General features: G+C 49.2%; 1 protein-coding gene across 1 annotated transcript in view; it reads left to right on the top strand.

Moving 5' to 3' along the window:
• LOC139403145 (dolichyl-diphosphooligosaccharide--protein glycosyltransferase subunit TUSC3) overlaps window positions 1-21,786 on the top strand; it is a 53,998-nt gene that overhangs the window by 6,214 nt on the left and 25,998 nt on the right. The window contains exons 3-5 of the mRNA XM_071146851.1: window positions 485-625; window positions 4,928-5,068; window positions 7,075-7,164. Of these exons, the coding sequence (XP_071002952.1) occupies window positions 485-625; window positions 4,928-5,068; window positions 7,075-7,164 (372 nt within the window). The remainder of the gene's footprint in view (window positions 1-484; window positions 626-4,927; window positions 5,069-7,074; window positions 7,165-21,786) is intronic.

The raw sequence follows: 21,786 nt of genomic DNA, 5'->3' as shown, positions 1-21,786 counted from the left end.
TTCCTCCATACTGTATCTATCCCTCCCTCTCTCTCTCTCCTCCTACCCACTGTATCTGTCCCCCCTCCCTCTCTCTCTCTCCTCCTACCTACTATATCTGTCCCCCGTCCCTCTCTCTCTCCTCCTACCTACTATATCTGTCCCCCCTCCCTCTCTCTCTCCCCCTACCTTCTATATCTGTCCCCCCTCCTTCTCTCTCTCTCCTCCTACCTACTATATCTGTCCCCCTCCCCCTACTCTCTCTCTCTCTCTCTCTCTCTCTCTCTCTCTCCTACCTACTGTATCTATCACCAATCCTTTCCTCTCTTTCTCTCTCTCCCTCTGTCTCTCTCTCTTTTCTCTCTCTCTCTCTCTCTCTCTCTCTCTCTCTCTCTCTCTCTCTCTCTCTCTCTCTCTCTCTCTCTCTCTCTCTCTCGCTCTCTCTCCCTCTCCCTCTCCCTCTCCCTCTCCCTCTCCCTCTCCCTCTCCCTCTCCCTCCCTCCAGCTGAATATGAACTCAGCCCCTACCTTCATGCACTTCCCAGCTAAGGGGAAGCCTAAGAGGGCAGACACCTTTGACCTCCAGCGGATCGGCTTTGCCTCGGAGCAGCTGGCCAAGTGGATTGCAGACCGCACCGACGTACAGGTGAGAATTTAACATAATACAATTTAACATAATACACCTGTGATGATTGTACAGGTGATATAAGACCCGGGTTCAAATAGCATCTGTTTTATGTCAGCTGCGCCTGATCGGGCTTGCCTGGAGGAATGGAGCTAATGGAATTGTCCCAAAAGTGCAAATGCCACCAATTTAGCAGGCTCAATCGAACGTTCAACATAGTTGAAAGACAAACAAATACTCTTTAAACCCAGGCCTGCCTATCACATTTTTATTTATTTATTTTAAACTAAACCCCCCTTTTCTCCCAAATTTCATGGTATCCAACTGTTATTAGTTACTATTATCTTGTCTCATCGCTACAACTCCCATACGGGCTCGGGAGAGACGAAGGTCGAAAGTCATGCATCCTCCGAAACACAACCCAACCAAGCCGCACTGCTTCTTAACACAGCGCGCATCCAACCCGGAAGCCAGCCGCACCAATGTGTTGGAGGAAACACCGTGCACCTGGCCACCTGGTTAGCGTGCACTGCGCCCTGCCCGCCACAGGAGTTGCTAGTGCGCGATGAGACAAGGATTTCCCTACCGGCCAAACCCTCTCCTAACCCGGATGATGCTGGGACGAATTGTGTGTCGCCCCATGAACCTCCCGGTCGCGGCCGGCTGCGACAGAGCCTGGGCGCGGACCCAGGGTCTCTGGTGGCACAGCTAGCACTGCGATGCAGTGCCCTAGACCACTGCGCCATCCGGGAGGCCCCGCCTATCACATTTTAATGCTTTTACAAAGTGCACACACAACTACTTACCTGTCACAAAACAGACAAGCATCACAAAAACATATCAGATATAATATTTGCAGCCAACTCTGTGCCAAACATGTATAGAATACCAGAGGTTATGCTTTTTATAGCCGCGCCAGAGACGACATCATCCGTTTCAGATCCATCTTAGAGATGCAAGAAGGACAAGATCACTTTGAGCACAACCTTTTATACAGCCCCGAAAACACAATGACCAGCTAATGGCTGTGGTATCCAATGCTTTCTGTATGGCCCACTGCTCTCTGAGAATTCAACCTTTTATACAGCCCTGAAAACACAATGACCAGCTAATGGCTGTGCTATCCAATGCTTTCTGTATGGCCCACTGCTCTCTGAGAATTCAACCTTTTATACAGCCCTGAAAACACAATGACCAGCTAATGGCTGTGCTATCCAATGCTTTCTGTATGGCCCACTGCTCTCTGAGAATTCCAATGAGGTTAGAAACTGTTATCCTTTATTAGATCCACGGCGTCCATTAAGGCTTTTTTAAAAGCCACCGTCCTCCATTACGGGGCGACGTCTCCCCCAGTCGCCCGTTAATCCTTTGGGTTCCACGTCGTCCTGCGGATTTGAAAAACGGCGGTTGACAGTGGACAGAATGCGACTGGTACACTTTATAATGTTTCATTGTCACATACACTGGATAGGTGCAGTGACATGTGTTGTTTTACAGGGTGGTGCAACGCCCCTGGAGCATATTAGGGTTAAGTGCCTTGCTCAAGGGCGCGTCGACAGATTTTTCACCTTGTCGGCTCGTGTATTCGAACCAGCAACCTTTCGGTTACTGGCCCAATTCTCTAACGCGCGCACACAATCTCCCTCTCGGTTCCACAAGCAGACTGAATTATGGGATATGTGGTTCCCTTCATTTGAGCTAATCCAATAGCATTAGAAGGCAAGGCCGGCGATCGACCAACAAGACGACTCAGATCTGGGTTGTGTTCAAACTGAAGATAAAAAAACAGACTGAAACAGTGAGGGGACTACCTGAACTTGTCCAAAATGAAATGCTCATTATCGTTTTCTGTTTCCCAAATGTTTTTCAACAGTATGTCCTAATGAATACAACCCTGGCCTACTAAAGCTCCACATGTAGATCTCTTTGTTTGAATGGGAATGTGACGTATCTTTTCATTACTGAGGGTATCCTATTCCCCAGTAATATCATATTATTATACTTGCTATGCCTCTATTGTAGCCTTCAACCTAATGCCACACTGTGCCCAAATCACATCTCACTGACAGGAACCCTTGTGTTATTCAACTAGGTGTAATTACATTGTACTGAGCTATATCATTCTAAAATAGTTTTCTTTGATCAGACGAAAACTAACCGTCTCCCTCCCTCTACCTCACCTCCTTTCACTGGGTCTCCCTCCCTCCCTCTACCTCACCTCCTTTCACTGGGTCTCCCTCCCTCTACCTCACCTCCTTTCACTGGGTCTCCCTCCCTCTACATCACCTCCTTTCACTGGGTCTCCCTCCCTCTACCTCACCTCCTTTCACTGGGTCTCCCTCCCTCTACCTCACCTCCTTTCACTGGATCTCTCTCCCTCTACCTCACCTCCTTTCACTGGGTCTCCCTCCCTCTACATCACCTCCTTTCACTGGGTCTCCCTCCCTCTACCTCACCTCCTTTCACTGGGTCTCCCTCCCTCTACCTCACCTCCTTTCACTGGATCTCTCTCCCTCTACCTCACCTCCTTTCACTGGGTCTCCCTCCCTCCCTCTACCTCACTTCCTTTCACTGGGTCTCCCTCCCTCCCTCTACCTCACCTCCTTTCACTGGGTCTCCCTCCCTCTACCTCACCTCCTTTCACTGGGTCTCCCTCCCTCCCTCTCCCTCACCTCCTTTCACTGGGTCTCCCTCCCTCCCTCTCCCTCACCTCCTTTCACTGGGTCTCCCTCCCTCTACCTCACCTCCTTTCACTGGGTCTCCCTCCCTCCCTCTAACTCACTTCCTTTCACTGGGTCTCCCTCCCTCCCTCTACCTCACCTCCTTTCACTGGGTCTCCCTCCCTCCCTCTACCTCACCTCCTTTCACTGGGTCTCCCTCCCTCTACCTCACTTCCTTTCACTGGGTCTCCCTCCCTCCCTCTACCTCACCTCCTTTCACTGGGTCTCCCTCCCTCCCTCTACCTCACCTCCTTTCACTGGGTCTCCCTCCCTCCCTCCCTCTAACTCACTTCTTTTCACTGGGTCTCCCTCCCTCCCTCTACCTCACCTTCTTTCACTGGATCTCTCTCCCTCTACCTCACCTCCTTTCAACCTCACCTCCTTTCACTGGGTCTCTATCCCTCCCTCCCTCTACCTCATCTCCTTTCACTGGGTCTCTCTACCTCACCTCCTTTCACTGGATCTCTCTCCCTCTACCTCACCTCCTTTCACTGGGTCTCCCTCCCTCTACATCACCTCCTTTCACTGGGTCTCCCTCCCTCTACCTCACCTCCTTTCACTGGGTCTCCCTCCCTCTACCTCACCTCCTTTCACTGGATCTCTCTCCCTCTACCTCACCTCCTTTCACTGGGTCTCCCTCCCTCCCTCTACCTCACTTCCTTTCACTGGGTCTCCCTCCCTCCCTCTACCTCACCTCCTTTCACTGGGTCTCCCTCCCTCTACCTCACCTCCTTTCACTGGGTCTCACTCCCTCCCTCTCCCTCACCTCCTTTCACTGGGTCTCCCTCCCTCCCTCTCCCTCACCTCCTTTCACTGGGTCTCCCTCCCTCTACCTCACCTCCTTTCACTGGGTCTCCCTCCCTCCCTCTAATCTAACTCACTTCTTTTCACTGGGTCTCCCTCCCTCCCTCTACCTCACCTTCTTTCACTGGATCTCTCTCCCTCTACCTCACCTCCTTTCACTGGGTCTCTGTCCCTCCCTCCCTCGACCTCATCTCCTTTCACTGGGTCTCTCTACCTCACCTCCTTTCACTGGGTCTCTCTCCCTCTTCCTCACCACCTTTCTCTCGGTCTCTCTCCCTCTACCTCACCTCCTTTCACTGGGTCTCCCTCCCTCTACCTCACCTCCTTTCACTGGGTCTCCCCCCTCTACCTCACCCCCCCTCCCCCGCTCTCCCCCTCCTCCTCTCTCCCCCTCCTCTCTCCTCCTCCTCCCCCCTCCTCCTCCTCTCCTTCCCTCCTCCTCCTCTCCTCCTCTCCCTCCCCCTCCTCCTCCTTTCCCTCCTTACCCCTCTCTCCTCTCCTCTCCCCCTCCTCTCCTTCCCTCCCCCTCCTCCTCTCCCTCCCTCCCCCTCTCTCCTCCTCTCCTCCTCCTCCTCCTCCTTCCTCCTTTCCCTCCTCTCCCCCTCCTCCTCTCTCCCCCTCCTCCTCTCTCCTCCTCCTCCCCCCTCCTCCTCTTCTCCTTTACTCTCCTCCTCTCACTCCCCCTCCTCCTCCTCTCCCTCCCTCCCCCTCTCTCCTCCTCTCTCCTCCTCCTCCTCCTCTCCTCCCTCCCCTCCTCTCCCCCTCCTCCTCCTCTCCTCCCCCTCCTCTCCTCCTCCAGATCCGTGTGTTCCGCCCCCCTAACTACTCTGGCACCATAGCCTTGGCCCTGCTGGTGTCCCTGGTAGGAGGGCTGCTCTACCTCCGCAGGAACAACCTGGAGTTCATCTACAACAAGACTGGCTGGGCCATGGCCGCGCTGGTGAGAGAGGACTACACCCACACCCCAGGGAGCACACCCACATCCCAGGGAGCACACCCACATCCCAGGGAGCACACCCACACACCAGGGAGCACACCCACACACCATGGAGCACACCCACACCCCACCTCAGCTCAATCACACCCCACCTCAGCTCAATCACACACACATACAAACATGTATGCATATGCAGACAGGCACACACACAATCACACACACAATGGACTGGAGAGAGCACAACATCCCTGAAGTAGGTAAGCAGAATGTCCCTATGAACGGTTCTCACAGCGTGATATTGTCTTTCCTAAGTGTTCCACATAATGGTTTCTTAGAACACTTACGTTAACAAGCTATTGATGAAGCTACCCACACCCCACACGTTCTGCCCACCTAGGGGGAGGTGCATTACCATAGTTACATATATATATATATATATATATATATGGTTAGAAAGGCCTTTGTACTCAACTCAACTTCGGCAGAAAAGCACTTTGTGTACAGTCTATAAAGCAGTCTATAAGTCTATAAAGCAGTCTATAAAGCAGTCTATAAGGCAGTCTATAAGGCAGGCTATAAGGCTATAAGGCAGTCTATAAGGCAGTCTATTAGGCAGTCTACAAGGCAGTATATAAGACAGTCTATAAGGCAGTCTATAAGGCAGTCTATTAGGCAGTCTATAAGTCTATAAGTCAGTCTATAAGGCAGTCTATTATGCAGTCTATAAGGCAGTATATAAGACAGTCTATAAGGCAGTCTATAAGGCAGTCTATAAGGTCTATACAGGTCTAAGGATCTTCATCTGATCACCCTGTTGCAGGAAGTGTCAAACTTCCAGTGTATTTGAGGTTTAAAAAGGCTTCTGAAGTTTGTAATTTCCACTTTCAAATCTCAGACCTGATTTCCCTCGTGAAAAATGTTTCAACCCCCTACAAAAATGTCCATTAATTATAGTCCACTAAATAATTCAAACAGGCTCAAGTTAAGATTCTACATCTGTATGTGAAACAATATAATGTCAATTCTGCATTTCTTCAGTATCTTTGTGAACTACAATCAATGAGCGCGATCCAGCATGCTGGTCCGTCTTCATCAGCAGCAATGCTCTGACTGATAGTGAGGGCAGTACGAGGCAGAGTGGACGAGTGTCCTATGTGTAGACAGAGAGGGCTGTTATCCCATATGTTAAGAGACAGGGAGAAGGCTGAGGAAGCCACAGAGAGTATTGATCGTAAAGGGAGCAGCGGGCAAGTCACGGAGGTCAGGTTCAATGTGGGTTTTACCTCTCCTCTGCTCTGTTGGAGTGGCGAGATGGATCGATGTGGGTGTGCAGCCTCTCTCTCTCTCTCTCTCTCTCTCTCTCTCTCTCTCTCTCTCTCTCTCTCTCTCTCTGTCTCTAACTCTCTCTCTCTCTCTCTCTCTCTCTCTCTCTCTGTCTCTAACTCTGTCTCTGTCTCTCTCTGTGACTGTGAAGAAATAGCAGCAGGAGTGTTGATGAGTGTAGCGTCATTTCTACCTGTTGGTTCTGTAACTTTTAAACTTTTTTTTCTCTCTCTCTCTGTCTGTCTCTGTCTGTCTCTCTGTCTGTCTCTGTCTGTCTCCTCTGTCTGTCCATCCGTCTCTCTCCCTCACTCTCCCTCTCTCTCTCTCTCTCTGTCTCTAACTCTCTCTCTCTCTCTCTCTCTCTCTCTGTCTCTAACTCTGTCTCTCTCTCTCTCTCTCTGTCTCTAACTCTGTCTCTGTCTCTCTCTGTGACTGTGAAGAAATAGCAGCAGGAGTGTTGATGAGTGTAGCGTCATTTCTACCTGTTGGTTCTGTAACTTTTAACCTTTTTTTTTTCTCTCTCTCTCTGTCTGTCTCTGTCTGTCTCTCTGTCTGTCTCTCTCTGTCTGTCTCCTCTGTCTGTCCATCCGTCTCTCTCCCTCACTCTCCCTCTCTCCCCATCCCTCGCTCTCTCTCCCTCTTTCCCTCTCTCTCTCTCTTCCTCTCTCCCTCCCTCCCTCCCTCAGTGTGTGGTGTTTGCCATGACATCAGGCCAGATGTGGAACCACATCCGCGGCCCACCTTACGCACACAAGAACCCCCAGAACGGCCAAGTGGTGAGTCTGTCCACCTCTACATCCACTCCTGATTGATGTTTTTCTGGGGCTGTAAACACTGAATGGACAAAACATTAGGAACACCTGCTCTTTCCATGACACAGACTGACCAGGTGAATCCAGGTGAAAGCTATGATCCCTTGATGATGTCACTTGTTAAATCCACTTCAATCAGTGTAGATGAAGGGGAGGAGGCAGGTTAAAGAAGGATTTCTGAGCCTTGAGGCAATTGAGACATGGATTGTGTATGTGTGTCATTCAGAGGGTGAATGGGCAAGACAACAGATTGAAGTGCCTTTGAACGGGGTATGGTAGTAGGTGCCTTTGAACGGGGTATGGTAGTAGGTGTCTTTGAACGGGGTATGGTAGTAGGTGCCTTTGAACGGGGTATGGTAGTAGGTGCCTTTGAACGGGGTATGGTAGTAGGTGTCTTTGAATGGGGTATGGTAGTAGGTGCCTTTGAACGGGGTATGGTAGTAGGTGTCTTTGAACGGGGTATGGTAGTAGGTGTCTTTGAACGGGGTATGGTAGTAGGTGTCTTTGAACGGGGTATGGTAATAGGTGCCTTTGAACGGGGTATGGTAGTAGGTGCCTTTGAACGGGGTATGGTAGTAGGTGCCTTTGAACGGGGTATGGTAGTAGGTGTCTTTGAACGGGGTATGGTAGTAGGTGCCTTTGAACGGGGTATGGTAGTAGGTGCCTTTGAACGAGGTATGGTAGTAGGTGCCTTTGAACGGGGTATGGTAGTAGGTGCCTTTGAACGGGGTATGGTAGTAGGTGTCTTTGAACGGGGTATGGTAGTAGGTGCCTTTGAACGGGGTATGGTAGTAGGTGCCTTTGAACGGGGTATGGTAGTAGGTGCCTTTGAACGGGGTATGGTAGTAGGTGTCTTTGAACAGGGTATGGTAGTAGGTGCCAGGCACAGCGGTTTGTGTCACGAACTGCAATGCCACTGGGTTTTAAAACCTCAACAGTTTCCTGTGTGTACCAAGACTGGTCCACCACCCAAAGGACATCCAGACAACTTGACACAACTGTGGGAAGCCTTGGAGTCAACATGGGCCAGCATCCCTGTGGAACGCTTTCAACACCTTGTAGAGTGGGGGGGGCAACTCAATATTAGGAAGGCGTTCTTAATGTTTTGTACACTCAATGTTGGCTATTGGCTTTTCACTCTTTCCCTCTCCTCTCATCCCCCCTCTCATATCCCTCCTCTCATCCCTCCTCTCATCCCTCCTCTCATCCCTCCTCTCATATCCCTCCTCTCATCCCTCCTCTCATCCCTCCTCTCATCCCTCCTCTCATATCCCTCCTATCATCCCTCCTCTCATCCCTCCTCTCATATCCCTCCACTCATCCCTCCTCTCATCCCTCCTCTCATATCCCTCCTCTCATCCCTCCTCTCATCCCTCCTCTCATCCCTCCTCTCATCCCTCCTCTCATATCCCTCCTATCATCCCTCCTCTCATCCCTCCTCTTGTGGGAAGGTTCCTGACTTTTTCCGTGGCTAAACCAACCAGGCTCCTAATGTAACAATTTGATTTGTATTTATGAACAGAGAACAGATGTCACTAAGGTTCTGCCTAGCAACAGAGATGCATGCATTGGCTGTTCAGATGTGTAGGAGGAAACTCGTTATAGGAGAAAGGGTTAAATATCAGTGCTTGTGTGAATGTATTTTGTCTTACTCAGCTGTATCGACCCAATGGGTGAATAAACTTGGTTTGAGCTTTATGAAGCGTCCGTGAGTTTTAATAGGTTCATTTAGAACCTAACAGGTGTTAGGTTTAGTGTTAGGTTTAGGGGTGAGGGAAAATAGGATTTGGAATGGAAATCAATTTTAGGTTTCCACGAGCATAGAAGAACAAAAGTGTGTGTGTGTGTGTGTTTTTTTATCAGCTTCTGCAGTTCCAACAGATTTTTCAGACTACAAAGGGAAGCCAACCAAACCCTAAGCATCTGTTGTTGTTACTGTGCTTATTTACTGGGAAAATATTATCCTTGTCGAAAGGCAACCAAAAACTAAAAATAGTACTCTCAAACTACAGGGTGTTTTTCCAGAAAGATTTCCCGGTCATCATTTATAGTTGTGCATCGGAGTGTGAAATTAAAAAAACAGAGAGAAAAACATTTAGCGGAGAGGGAGGAGAGAAGAAACGGTGCCTTGATTACCAAACTAAAAGCTACATTTGCATGAAATGATCCTCTTGTCAGACTACTGGATGTCCTTTCTGCTTTTTCTTCCCCCTCTTTCTCTCCTCCCTCCTTCTTCTGGCCCATCCAATCTTCTCTCCCTTATCACCCTCTCCCTTCATCTCTGGCCGGGCTCTAAACCCTTTGGAGAGAGAGAGAAGGAGAGGGAGGGAGACCAGGGTTGTTTGGGTAGTAAAAGCGACTGATGCGGTTGGCCAGTCGGTTCAGCCTGTGCAGAAAAGTTCATGGGCGACTGGAGCTGTTTGACGACACAGAGAAGAGAGAGAGTGAGAGAAGAAAGAGGGAGAGAGAAGAGAGAGAGAGTGAGAGAAGAAAGAGGGAGAGAGAAGAGAGAGAAGAGAGAGAGAGAGAAATAGACCTCTTACAATCCTGTCTGCTTTTCTCTGTTTCCCTCTCTTACTATCCCCACTTCTCTCGCGCTCTTTTACCTCTTGCTCTTTCTCTCACCTCCCCCTCTCTTTCTCTCACCTCTCCCTCTCTTTCTCTCACCTCCCCCCTCTCTTTCTCTCACCTCCCCCTCCCTTTCTCTCACCTCCCCCGCTCTTTCTCCCACCTCCCCCTCGCTTTCTCTCACCTCCCCCTCTCTTTCTCTCACCTCCCCCTCTCTTTCTCTCACCTCCCCTTCTCTTTCTCTGACCTCCCCCTCTCTTTCTCTCACCCCCCCCTCTCTTTCTCTCACCTCTCCCTCTTTCTCTCACCTCCCCCCTCTCTTTCTCTCACCTCCCCCTCTCTTTCTCTCACCTCCCCCCTCTCTTTCTCTCACCCCCCCTCTCTTTCTTTTACCTCCCCCTCTCTTTCTCTCACCTACCCCTCTCTTTCTCTCACCTCCCCCTCTCTTTCTCTCACCTCCCCCTCTCTTTCATACACCTCCCCCTCTCTTTCTCTCACCTCCCCCCTCTCTTTCTCTCATCCCCCCTCTTTCTCTCCCCTCCCCCTCTCTTTCTCTCACCTTCCCCCTCTCTTTCTCTCACCTACCCCTCCCTTTCTCTCACCTCCCCTCTCTCTTTCTCTCACCTCCCCCCTCTCTTTCTCTCACCTCCCCCTCTCTTTCATACACCTCCCCTCTCTTTCTCTCACCTCCCCTCTCTTTCTATCACCTCCCCTCTCTTTCTCTCACCTCCCCCTCTCTTTCTCTCACCTACCCCTCTCTTTCTCTCACCTCCCCCTCTCTTTCTCTCACCTCCACCCTCTCTTTCTCTCACCTCCCCCCTCTCTTTCTCTCACCTCCCTTCTCTCTCTCTCCCCCTCTCTCTCTCTCTCTCTCTCCTACTCTCTCTCTCTCCTACTCTTTCTCTCTCACCATCTCTCTCTCTCCTACTCTCTTACCATCTCTTAACATCTATCTATCTCTCTCTCTATCTGAACAGAAAGGTACACCACAAACCAGACTGGTCTGTATCCATACAGCCTTCTCTGCCCACAGTCATTTTTTGTTGTATTTTTGTCTGCAGGCAGTTGGCTACCAGACAGGATAATAACATTATAAAAAATGGCCCAATCCTGGAGGAGTATATTGAAAGAATTTGTCAATTGATGAATGGGAACCAAACAGGACTAAACTAGATGAAATTGTATCTGCTCGGTGCCCAAGAACTGCTCTTGAGGATCCCGGATAATGAGAGATGTTGGTGACTAAACAAAGGCCATTTGTTAGTCTATGAGCAGTTTGAGATCCTCCAGGAAGTGACTTTGCAGGCTCAGTGCTGCCCTCTCTCATTGAGGAACTCCAGTTGAAGACCACCCAGGGTTCTGCAGGCTACCATTTAGTAAATCACTTATCCTTATAACTTCTTCTATGTACGATTTTAAAATATACCAGGACATACATCTGGTATATTAGAAGCAATTAGAGGTACCATGAATGCCTTCTAAAATAATTTTCTGTTCACTATAATGTTGGGGCCTGTTTTCTGCTAACAATTCCTGCAGTATCGCGGTCAGCCTTGAACTTCCTTGGCTTTAATGAGAGGGCGCAGTAGTTCTCCCTTGGTTCAAAAGGAGATCTCCAACTGCCGTTCAAGAGAACCAATTTCGCATCCAGGAACTTAAACTGTGGCTTTAGATTGAACCAAAATGGCTGAAGCACTCAGTGCTTTCAGCCTTTCGCTCAAAAATGGTGTACCCATGCAGTTCCAGAGGGGGATGCTCGAAGTAGACGTTGTCACTAACCACAGATCAGATTATATTAACCCCAATCTGAACCTTAACTATGAGGGAGGCGAAACAATATCTGACCCCGTATCTGTGGTTTGGTGGAACTTCACCTCAGCAGCCTAACAGACAGTCAGAAAAGGATGTTCAGAGCCCTGAGGACCTTCTTCTGTTGACCCCTTAGAAATATGTTTTACTTCAACGTTTCATCTGGGTGTTTTAGAGTTCCCCCTGACTGGATCCATCTGTGAAACCGAGACGCTGGGGCGGCTATCTCCTCTGCCTACACATCAGCCACGCCTCACATCCCTTTCCCATATCATCCCAACCCATTACTTCATTAAGTTTGGCTGCAAACAACCTCCTCCGCCCTGCTTCCCAAAGACACGACTCAAGTATATATAAATCTCATCTTTTTTTCATAATCCGAGCAGACCGTTGTCACTTTTAATGCGTCTTAGCAAATATTTAGGTTTTCTCCCGGAGATGTTCGTGGGGGGGGGACTGAGTCTATATTAAGTGAATTGAACTGTGAACCAAAGCATGAAACACATATTTGTATTTTGGGCCCTTTTCCAGGATGCTTAGCTCTCCATTCCAAGGGACTGGAGCATTAAAAATGAATCTTTGTGGCGAACGAGCGCCTTAATTAAGAATGGGGAGACCTAGGAGGGATGGAGGGAGGAAGAAAACAGAAGGAGAAAAACAAGCTGAAAAACAAACGCTGATTAACTGTGAATGAATCACTTTGATGGAAAACGTTTCCTTACGGGGACCGGCAGTAGAAAACAACTAAAGGCTCGCCGGGAGCAAGAGGTTTATTATTTATGGAGCTTCTTTTTTTAAATTCTAAATATGTGATTTTTTTTTCTAGATATTTATTTTTATGTGTGCTAGTGCTGGGCTGGAGCAAAACCCCTTCACACCCACCAGCTTCCCAACCCAGAGAGGAGCCTTTTCTACTGTCTGGCACCGATGTTTTTTTACTGAGGTCTGAAGTAGATGATCAAAAGTGCTTCTCTATCGACAGTGGTTGCTAGGGCGGGAGAAAAATCTCCTTAGCAACCCCTCCACCTGTCAATCATTCCCGGAACTCTCAACACAATTGGCTATCGTCTTCCCCCGTTCACCTTAATGCACTTTAACCCACTGGCTCCGTGTCTGTATCCATCTACCCACCCCTCTGTGGTCGCATCACTTCCTCCTCTCTCTCCCAGGCCATCTGTCTCCGAGCCCAGAGATTGAATCAATACGGCTGCATGTGTCAGCGGTATTGCTATATTGAATTTATGTGAGGTTCTTATTGAAATATTATAATGTGGCTGTATGAATTCCAGGCCTCCTGCTCAGCATACAGGGGCGCTGGCAGAATACAGCGTAACGTTTTATGGCCCGGCTAATATTGGCCCCGGGAAAATCTCAGGGTTATGTGGACAATGACTTATGAGGATAGCGAGGACTCTCTGGGACTTTAACGCCACGTTTGAGACGTGCAGCGCTAGTGTCCTTATTGTAGTGTGTGTGTGTGTGTGTGTGTGTGTGTGTGTGATGTTTCAGGCGATATATTATATGATTATTGTGGTAGTGGTGATGATGATAACAGTGATGATGACAGTGAGGATGGTGATCTGGCATTGATAATAGTGACATTATGATGGTTGATGATAAGAATGTGGAAGGTTGACAACTTTTCCAGATACCTTAGGATAGGACAGACAGACTATTTAGGTATTTTCACTGACAGACAGGAATCCAAACATACTCCATTCATCTGAACTGTGTTTTCTCTTTCTCTCTGTCTGTTTCTCTCTGTCTCTGTTTCTCTCTGTTTCTCTCACTGTTTATCTCTGTTTCTCTCTCTCTGTTTCTCTCTGTTTCTCTCTCTGTTTATCTCTGTTTCTCTCTCTCTGTTTCTCTCTGTCTCTGCCTCTCTCTGTCTCTGCCTCTCTCTCTGTCTCTGCCTCTCTCTCTGTTTCTCTCTGTCTCTGCCACTCTCTCTCTGTCTCTGCCACTCTCTCTCTGTCTCTGCCTCTCTCTCTGTCTCTGCCGCTCTCTCTGTCTCTGCCTCTCTCTCTGTTTCTCTCTCTCTGTTTATCTCTCTCTCTGCCACTCTCTCTCTGTCTCTGCCTCTCTCTCTGTCTCTGCCTCTCTCTCTGTCTCTGCCACTCTCTCTCTGTCTCTGCCTCTCTCTCTGTCTCTGCCGCTCTCTCTGTCTCTGCCGCTCTCTCTCTCTCTGCCTCTGTCTCTACCTCTGCCTCTGTCTCTGCCTTTCTCTGTCTCTGTCTCTCTCTCTGGCTCACTCACGCACTCACTCACTCACTCACTCACTCACTCACTCACTCACTCACTCACTCACACACACACACACACACACATGCACGTTTTCTCACTCACAACGGGCCAGGCTCTGTGCAATATCGATCCTATACACCAGGCTTCCTACTGACTCCTGAACAATGCCTCCGCTGTAGACCACATTCTGACTCTTATCTGAGGAATGCTACAGTGTCTGTCTGGAGACCAGTAAATGGGTAGACAGTGGAGAGGTACAGCTCACATGCATTTCACTCAGTGTCCACTGAATAGAATACAGGGGTCAGTAATGGGTGATGGGGTGGCATTGTACCCTGTTAGAATACAAAGATCAGTAATGGGTGATGGGGTGGCATTGTAACCTGTTAGAATACAGGGATCAGTCATGGGTGATGGGGTGGCATTGTAACCTGTTAGAATACAGGGATCAGTCATGGGTGATGGGGTGGCATTGTAACCTGTTAGAATACAGGGGTCAGTAATGGGTGATGGGGTGGCATTGTAACCTGTTAGAATACAGGGATCAGTCATGGGTGATGGGGTGGCATTGTAACCTGTTAGAATACAGGGATCAGTCATGGGTTATGGGGTGGCATTGTAACCTGTTAGAATACAGGGATCAGTCATGGGTGATGGGGTGGCATTGTAACCTGTTAGAATACAGGGATCAGTAATGGGTGATGAGGTGGCATTGTAACCTGTTAGAATACAGGGGTCAGTCATGGGTGATGTGGTGGCATTGTAACCTGTTAGAATACAGGGGTCAGTAATGGGTGATGGGGTGGCATTGTAACCTGTTAGAATACAGGGGTCAGTAATGGGTGATGGGGTGGCATTGTAACCTGTTAGAATACAGGGGTCAGTAATGGGTGATGGGGTGGCATTGTAACCTGTTAGAATACAGGGATCAGTAATGGGTGATTGGTGAACTTCCTCCTCCTTCCTTCTACCCCGTATACAATTAGTATAATTAACAATCATCTCTTTCGCTTTGCTTCTCGCCAACCAAAACACACACTCTCTGTTTCTCCCTGTTCCCTACTCCGCCTCTCCTTTCTGCTTGGTTAACTCCTCATTTATCTGGCTCCTCGAGCCACGTCTTTTGACCTTTGAAGACAGAGGCCGCGGAAACATTGGGTAAAAACAATGAACAGAATCATTTGTTAAAGGTTACCACACGGCACCCCATTAGGCACCAGCCGTGGCTCTCTGGGAAACTATTTGTTTTTGGAGTACCCTCTGGAAAATAACAAGTCAACCATGTTTGACTAGATGCTTTATTTTTCTGAAGCTCTGAGTGGGAGCTTGCGGTCATTTACCAGCTTTTCGATACATCTGCGGGTGTTTGGAATGTCAGACTGTTGAGACGAGATGGAGGACGGGACGTGTGTAGATGGAGAACGGGACGTGTGTAGATGGAGAACGGGACGTGTGTAGACGGAGAACGGGACGTGTGTAGATGGAGAACGGGACGTTTGGAGACGGAGAATGGGACGTGTGTAGATGGAGAACGGGACGTTTGGAGACGGAGAACGGGACATGTGTAGATGGACAACGGGACGTGTGTAGATGGAGAACGGGACGTGTGTAGATGGAGAACGGGACGTGTGTAGATGGAGAACGGGACGTGTGGAGACGGAGAACTGGACGTGTGGAGATGGAGAACGGGACGTGTGTAGATGGAGAACGGGACGTGTGTAGATGGAGAACGGGACGTGTGTAGATGGAGAACGGGGCGTGTGTAGGTGGAGAACGGGACGTGTGGAGGTGGAGAACGGGACGTGTGTAGACGGAGAACGGGACGTGTGGAGACGGAAAACGGGACGTGTGTAGATGGAGAACGGGACGTGTGTAGATGGAGAACGGGACGTGTGTAGATGGAGAACGGGACGTGTGTAGATGGAGAACGGGACGTTTGGAGATGGAGAACGGGACGTGTGTAGATGGAGAACGGGACGTGTGTAGACGAGGACGTGTGTAGATGGAGAACGGGACGTGTGTAGATGGAGAACGGGACATGTGTAGCTGGAGAACGGGACGTTTGGAGATGGAGAACGGGACGTGTGTAGATGGAGAACGGGGACGTGTGTAGATGGAGAACGGGACGTGTGTAGATGGAGAACGGGACGTGTGTAGACGAGGACGTGTGTAGATGGAGAACGGGACGTGTGTAGATGGAGAACGGGACGTGTGTAGATGGAGAACGGGACGTGTGTAGATGGAGAACGGGACGTGTGTAGATGGAGAATGGGACGTGTGGAGACGGAGAACGGGACGTGTGGAGACGGAGAACGGGACGTGTGTAGATGGAGAACGGGACGTGTGTAGATGGAGAACGGGACGTGTGTAGATGGAGAACGGAACGTGTGTAGACGAGGACGTGTGTAGATGGAGAACGGGACGTGTGTAGATGGAGAACGGGACGTGTGTAGGTGGAGAACGGGACGTGTGGAGACGAGGACGTGTGTAGATGGAGAACGGGACGTGTAGATGGAGAACGGGACGTGTGTAGGTGGGGAACGGGACGTGTGTAGGTGGAGAACGGGACGTGTGTAGATGGAGAACGGGACGTGTGTAGGTGGAGAAGGGGACGTGTGTAGATGGAGAACGGGACGTGTGGAGACGGAGAACGGGACGTGTGGAGACGGAGAACGGGACGTGTGTAGGTGGAGAACGGGACGTGTGTAGGTGGAGAACGGGACGTGTGTAGGTGGAGAACGGGACGTGTGTAGGTGGAGAACGGGACGGGTGTAGATGGAGAACGGGACGTGTGTAGGTGGAGAACGGGACGTGTGTAGGTGGAGAACGGGACGTGTGTAGGTGGAGAACAGGATGTGTGGAGATGGAGAACGGGACGTGTGGAGACGGAGAACGGGACGTGTGGAGACGGAGAACGGAACGTGTGTAGATGGAGAACGGGACGTGTGTAGGTGGAGAACGGGACGTGTGTAGATGGAGAACGGGACGTGTGGAGACGAAGAACGGGACGTGTGTAGATGGAGAACGGGACGTGTGTAGACGAGGACGTGTGTAGATGAGAACGGGACGTGTGTAGATGGAGAACGGGACGTGTGTAGATGGAGAACGGGACGTGTGTAGATGGAGAACGGGACGTGTGTAGACGGAGAACGGGACGTGTGTAGACGGAGAACGGGACGTGTGTAGGTGAAGAACGGGACGTGTGTAGGTGGAGAACGGGACGTGTGTAGATGGAGAACGGGACGTGTGTAGATGGAGAACGGGTGTAGATGGAATCCTAAAGAGACGTTTCCTCAGTGTTCAGGGTCTATATGCATGAGAAGAAAAAAGACAATTGAAAATACATTTGTTTGGTAGTTTTGAGAAAAGGTCTCCATTTATTTACAGGGGTACCTTAGCTGGTGTCTCCCACTGTAGATTGAGCCGTCAATTGATGCATCTTGTCAATGCTTCTATCTCTGTAGTAAAAGGTTAAACCCGTAGTTTTATAGGAATATGTTAAACACAGAATACCTGGGAGCTATTATAAATGTCATTAGAATGTTCTAGACCTTGTCAAGACTACGTGAGAGTTGATCTATGTGTTTCCATGAACATGGACTGACCAGGTGAATCCAGGTGAAAAGCTATGATCCCTTATTGATGTCACTTATTAAATCCACTTCAATCAGTGTAGATCAGTGGTCACCCACCTTTTTTGAGTCGAGACCACTTTCTGAGTCAAACTGCAAGCCAGTTTTTTGTTGTTAACGTGACTTAACAAAAACGTTAGCCTATGTAACATGAACCTATTCAAAACAGTACTGTAGTAATGAGGTTGGTGCAGTAGGCTATAGGCCCAATATATTACATGCAATGTTCTTCTCAGATCATCTATTTCAACATGTGAGGTAGGCTATATGATCACACCGGTAATAGATCAGCTGTTGTATTACTTGTGAGGCACAGCATACATAAAAAAAAAAAATGTTTTACTGGGTTGATGGTACCTGCATCTGATGGTCAGGCTCTGCCCTTCCTCCTCTGACACTGACCAAAAAGGGACACTGTCATCCATCTGATGGTCAGGCTCTCCCCTTCTTCCTCTGACACTGACCAAAAAGGGACACTGTCATCCATCTGATGGTCAGGCTCTCCCCTTCCTCCTCTGACACTGACCAAAAAGGGACACCGTCATCCATCTGATGGTCAGGCTCTCCCCTTCCTCCTCTGACACTGACCAAAAAGGGACACCGTCATCCATCTGATGGTCAGGCTCTCCCCTTCTTCCTCTGACACTGACCAAAAAGGGATACCGTCATCCATCTGATGGCCAGGCTCTCCCCTTCCTCCTCTGACACTGACCAAAAAGGGACACCGTCATCCATCTGATGGTCAGGCTCTCCCATTCCTCTTCTGACACTGACCAAAAAGGGACACTGTCATCCATCTGATGGTCAGGCTCTCCCTTTCCTCCTCTGACACTGACCAAAAAGGGACACTGTCATCCATCTGATGGTCAGGCTCTCCCCTTCCTCCTCTGACACTGACCAAAAAGGGACACCGTCATCCATCTGATGGTCAGGCTCTCCCCTTCCTCCTCTGACACTGACCAAAAAGGGACACTGTCATCCATCTGATGGTCAGGCTCTCCCCTTCCTCCTCTGACACTGACCAAAAAGGGACACCGTCATCCATCTGATGGTCAGGCTCTCCCCTTCCTCTTCTGACACTGACCAAAAAGGGACACCGTCATCCATCTGAAGGTCAGGCTCTCCCCTTCTTCCTCTGACACTGACCAAAAAGGGACACCGTCATCCATCTGATGGTCAGGCTCTCCCCTTCTTCCTCTGACACTGACCAAAAAGGGACACTGTCATCCATCTGATGGTCAGGCTCTCCCCTTCTTCCTCTGACACTGACCAAAAAGGGACACTGTCATCCATCTGATGGTCAGGCTCTCCCCTTCTTCCTCTGACACTGACCAAAAAGGGACACTGTCATCCATCTGATGGTCAGGCTCTCCCCTTCTTCCTCTGACACTGACCAAAAAGGGACACTGTCATCCATCTGATGGTCAGGCTCTCCCTTTCCTCCTCTGACACTGACCAAAAAGGGACACTGTCATCCATCTGATGGTCAGGCTCTCCCCTTCCTCCTCTGACACTGACCAAAAAGGGACACCGTCATCCATCTGATGGTCAAGCTCTCCCCTTCCTCCTCTGACACTGACCAAAAAGGGACACCGTCATCCAAACTTTAGTCGCATCGCATTGTATCTGCCTCATGCACAAATTCATGTTGTTACTCCTTTGAACAGAGGAGGTGACTTTTTCCTCAATATGGAAAAAATACCCAAGCCGCTAATAATAATAACAACACAAGCCTTTCCATTCCACTTTCCTACTCATTCATTACTGCTGCAGTGCTGGTTGTAGGGCGAGTGGAAGTAGGAAGAAAGCACATTTTATGGAGTATAAAAGTGTTGACAGTGCTGAGTGAGAACTTGAACATGAACTCACTCATAAAAACAGCAGCTCTTTGCTGTATTCGTTGACTCATTCGTCATGGTTTTAAAAGTTTAGAAGTCTCACAGTATCAACTTTGCTGTAGATTTATTTCACGCCTGCCTAGTTACTGCAGACATGCTAATCTGAGCCATCCGACTGGCCAGTGGTAGGCCTATGGTGCACTTGATTTGCACCCCCTGGGAAGGCAGAGTTTGCACCTTTAAAACATATGAAATGGCTGAAAATGGAAACACGTCACCTACCCGGCGCGCAGGGCAGCTGAATCCGGTGCGCCTACCGCCAACAGCGCGTGACAAATAAATAAAAAATAGGACACAAGGCTTTGTTGTTGCGTTTTTTACAGAAATGTTTGTCCATGGACTAGGAATGCCTTGGAGATCGACCAGTCTATCGCGATCGACCAGTTGGTGACCACTCGTGAAGATGAAGGGGAGGAGACGGGTTAAAGAAGGATTTTTAAGCCTTGAGACATGGATTGTGTATGTGTGTCATTCAGAGGGTGAACGGGCAAGACAACAGATTTAAGTGCCTTTGAACGGGGTACGGTAGCAGGTGCCAGTTTTGAGTGTGTCAAGAACTGCAATGCTGCTGGGTTTAACACACTCAACAGTTTCCCGTGCATATCCAGAATGGTCCACCACCCAAAGGACATCCAGACAACTTGACACAACTGTGTGAAGCATTGGAGTCAACATGGCCCAGCATCCCAGTGGAAGGCTTTCGACACCTTGTAGAGTCCCTGCCCCGACCAATCGAAGCTGTTCTGAGGGCAAAAAGGAGGGTGCAACTCAATATTAGTTCCTAATGTTTTCTACACTCAGTGTATATGTGTCTTTTAGTTATTGACCTCTTTGGGAACCTATTTCACATGTCATTGACCCTTTGTAGACATTGAAGATATGAAGCTAATGTAAGCTTCCGTTCTATGTAAAGGTGTGTAGGTATGGAGTGTTTTCTCTAAGTTGTTATTGCATTCATCTTAAAGCCGTCGGCAGCCAATGAGGCGCGGCTCTTTAATCCCAGACGGAGAGGAATATTCCCTCTAATGAATTGAGGGAACAAAACCTAATCCATCAGATTAATTGGATGCGTCCGTGCGGGTTTTTCAACCCGCCGTCCCGCGCTCTCAATTCTGATTTATGTGGCCAGACCACGCCAGCGTTCAGCCTGTATTTCTGGGACTAAGAGTCAGGAGTTGGGACTCGGGAGCGACAGGGGTGCTGGTCTGATTCTGTTGTTTTCCTTGATTGAGAATGAGATTAACCGGGGCCATCCAAGTGGGAAAATAGGGGAAATTAATTGAGAAAACGGGATGAGTAATATTTTATTGGGCGTGCCGATCGCGTGAGAAGACGATGTTATCAGGTTGCTTATCGCCCAGATGGGTTTTCTCTGATGAGAAATCATCAACATAAATTCTGTTTGACAAATTCTCTCCATTAGTTTCTCTAGTTGGAAAAGCCAAAGCAATTTTGAAAGTGCAATGAGTGGAAATCTCTACTGAAATGTAGTGAGATAACCAGAGTAAGAATCATGCATTGTTGTTTAGTTGGTGTGGAGACATATTCCCTATGGGCCAAATGAGGTGTACATACACACACTCAGTGTCTCTACTCACTGGAAAAGTGATGGAGGCAGGTAGATCTGAGGCCCCAAAGCATACACAGACACACTCACTCACTCACTCACTCACTCATAATACACCTGCATACACTTCCATCTGCATATTATGACTCCCATTTCCTGTTGCTCAAGGGGTGTTTGGTGGTCAAAAGGTCATTATAATTTTACATTCCCTCCCTTACCCTCCCATTAATCCACCTACTGTGGTGTGTGTGTTTAGAGGTGAACAGGTTAACCTCTCCACCAACATCAGAGCCAGACAGACTCTGGGCAGGCTCATCTCTTCATTTTTCACCGGCAGACTGCTGTTTGGGGAGAGAGAGGGGGGGGGGGAGTGTGAGAGAGAGAGAGAGAGAGAGAGGAGGGAGTGTGAGAGAGAGAGAGAGAGAGGAGGGAGTGTGAGAGAGGAGGGAGTGTGTGAGAGAGAGAGAGAGAGAAAGAGAGGGGGAATGTGTGATAGAGAGAGGGGGGAGTGTGTGTGAGAGAGAGGGGAGTGAGAGAGAAAGCGCGAGGGGGGGGGGGGTTGTGAGAGAGAGAGGGGTGGGGGGCGAGAGAGAGAGATGAATGCAGGCCCCCTCCAGACACATGGTTCCATTACAGAGTACTGCATTCACAGCACAAGGGCCTGTCGGGATGGAGAGAACTAGAAAGAGAGAGAAAAAGAGAGGGCAAAGGGAAAAGAGGGAGACTCACTCTCCAGAATTGGTAATCACTCGCTCTCGTCCATCGCACACTCTCCACATCCATAATTTCCTCCTCCTCTCCTATCCTCTCCTCCAAATCTCTTTATTCTAATGAGTTCCTGAGATAATGTTGCCCAGACCCTTTCACT

Source organism: Oncorhynchus clarkii, unplaced genomic scaffold (genome assembly GCF_045791955.1).
Source record: "Oncorhynchus clarkii lewisi isolate Uvic-CL-2024 unplaced genomic scaffold, UVic_Ocla_1.0 unplaced_contig_6759_pilon_pilon, whole genome shotgun sequence".
Lineage (NCBI taxonomy): Eukaryota > Metazoa > Chordata > Actinopteri > Salmoniformes > Salmonidae > Oncorhynchus > Oncorhynchus clarkii.
Note: the sequence above shows the minus strand (reverse complement) of the source record. Positions and strands in the feature narration are given on the sequence as shown.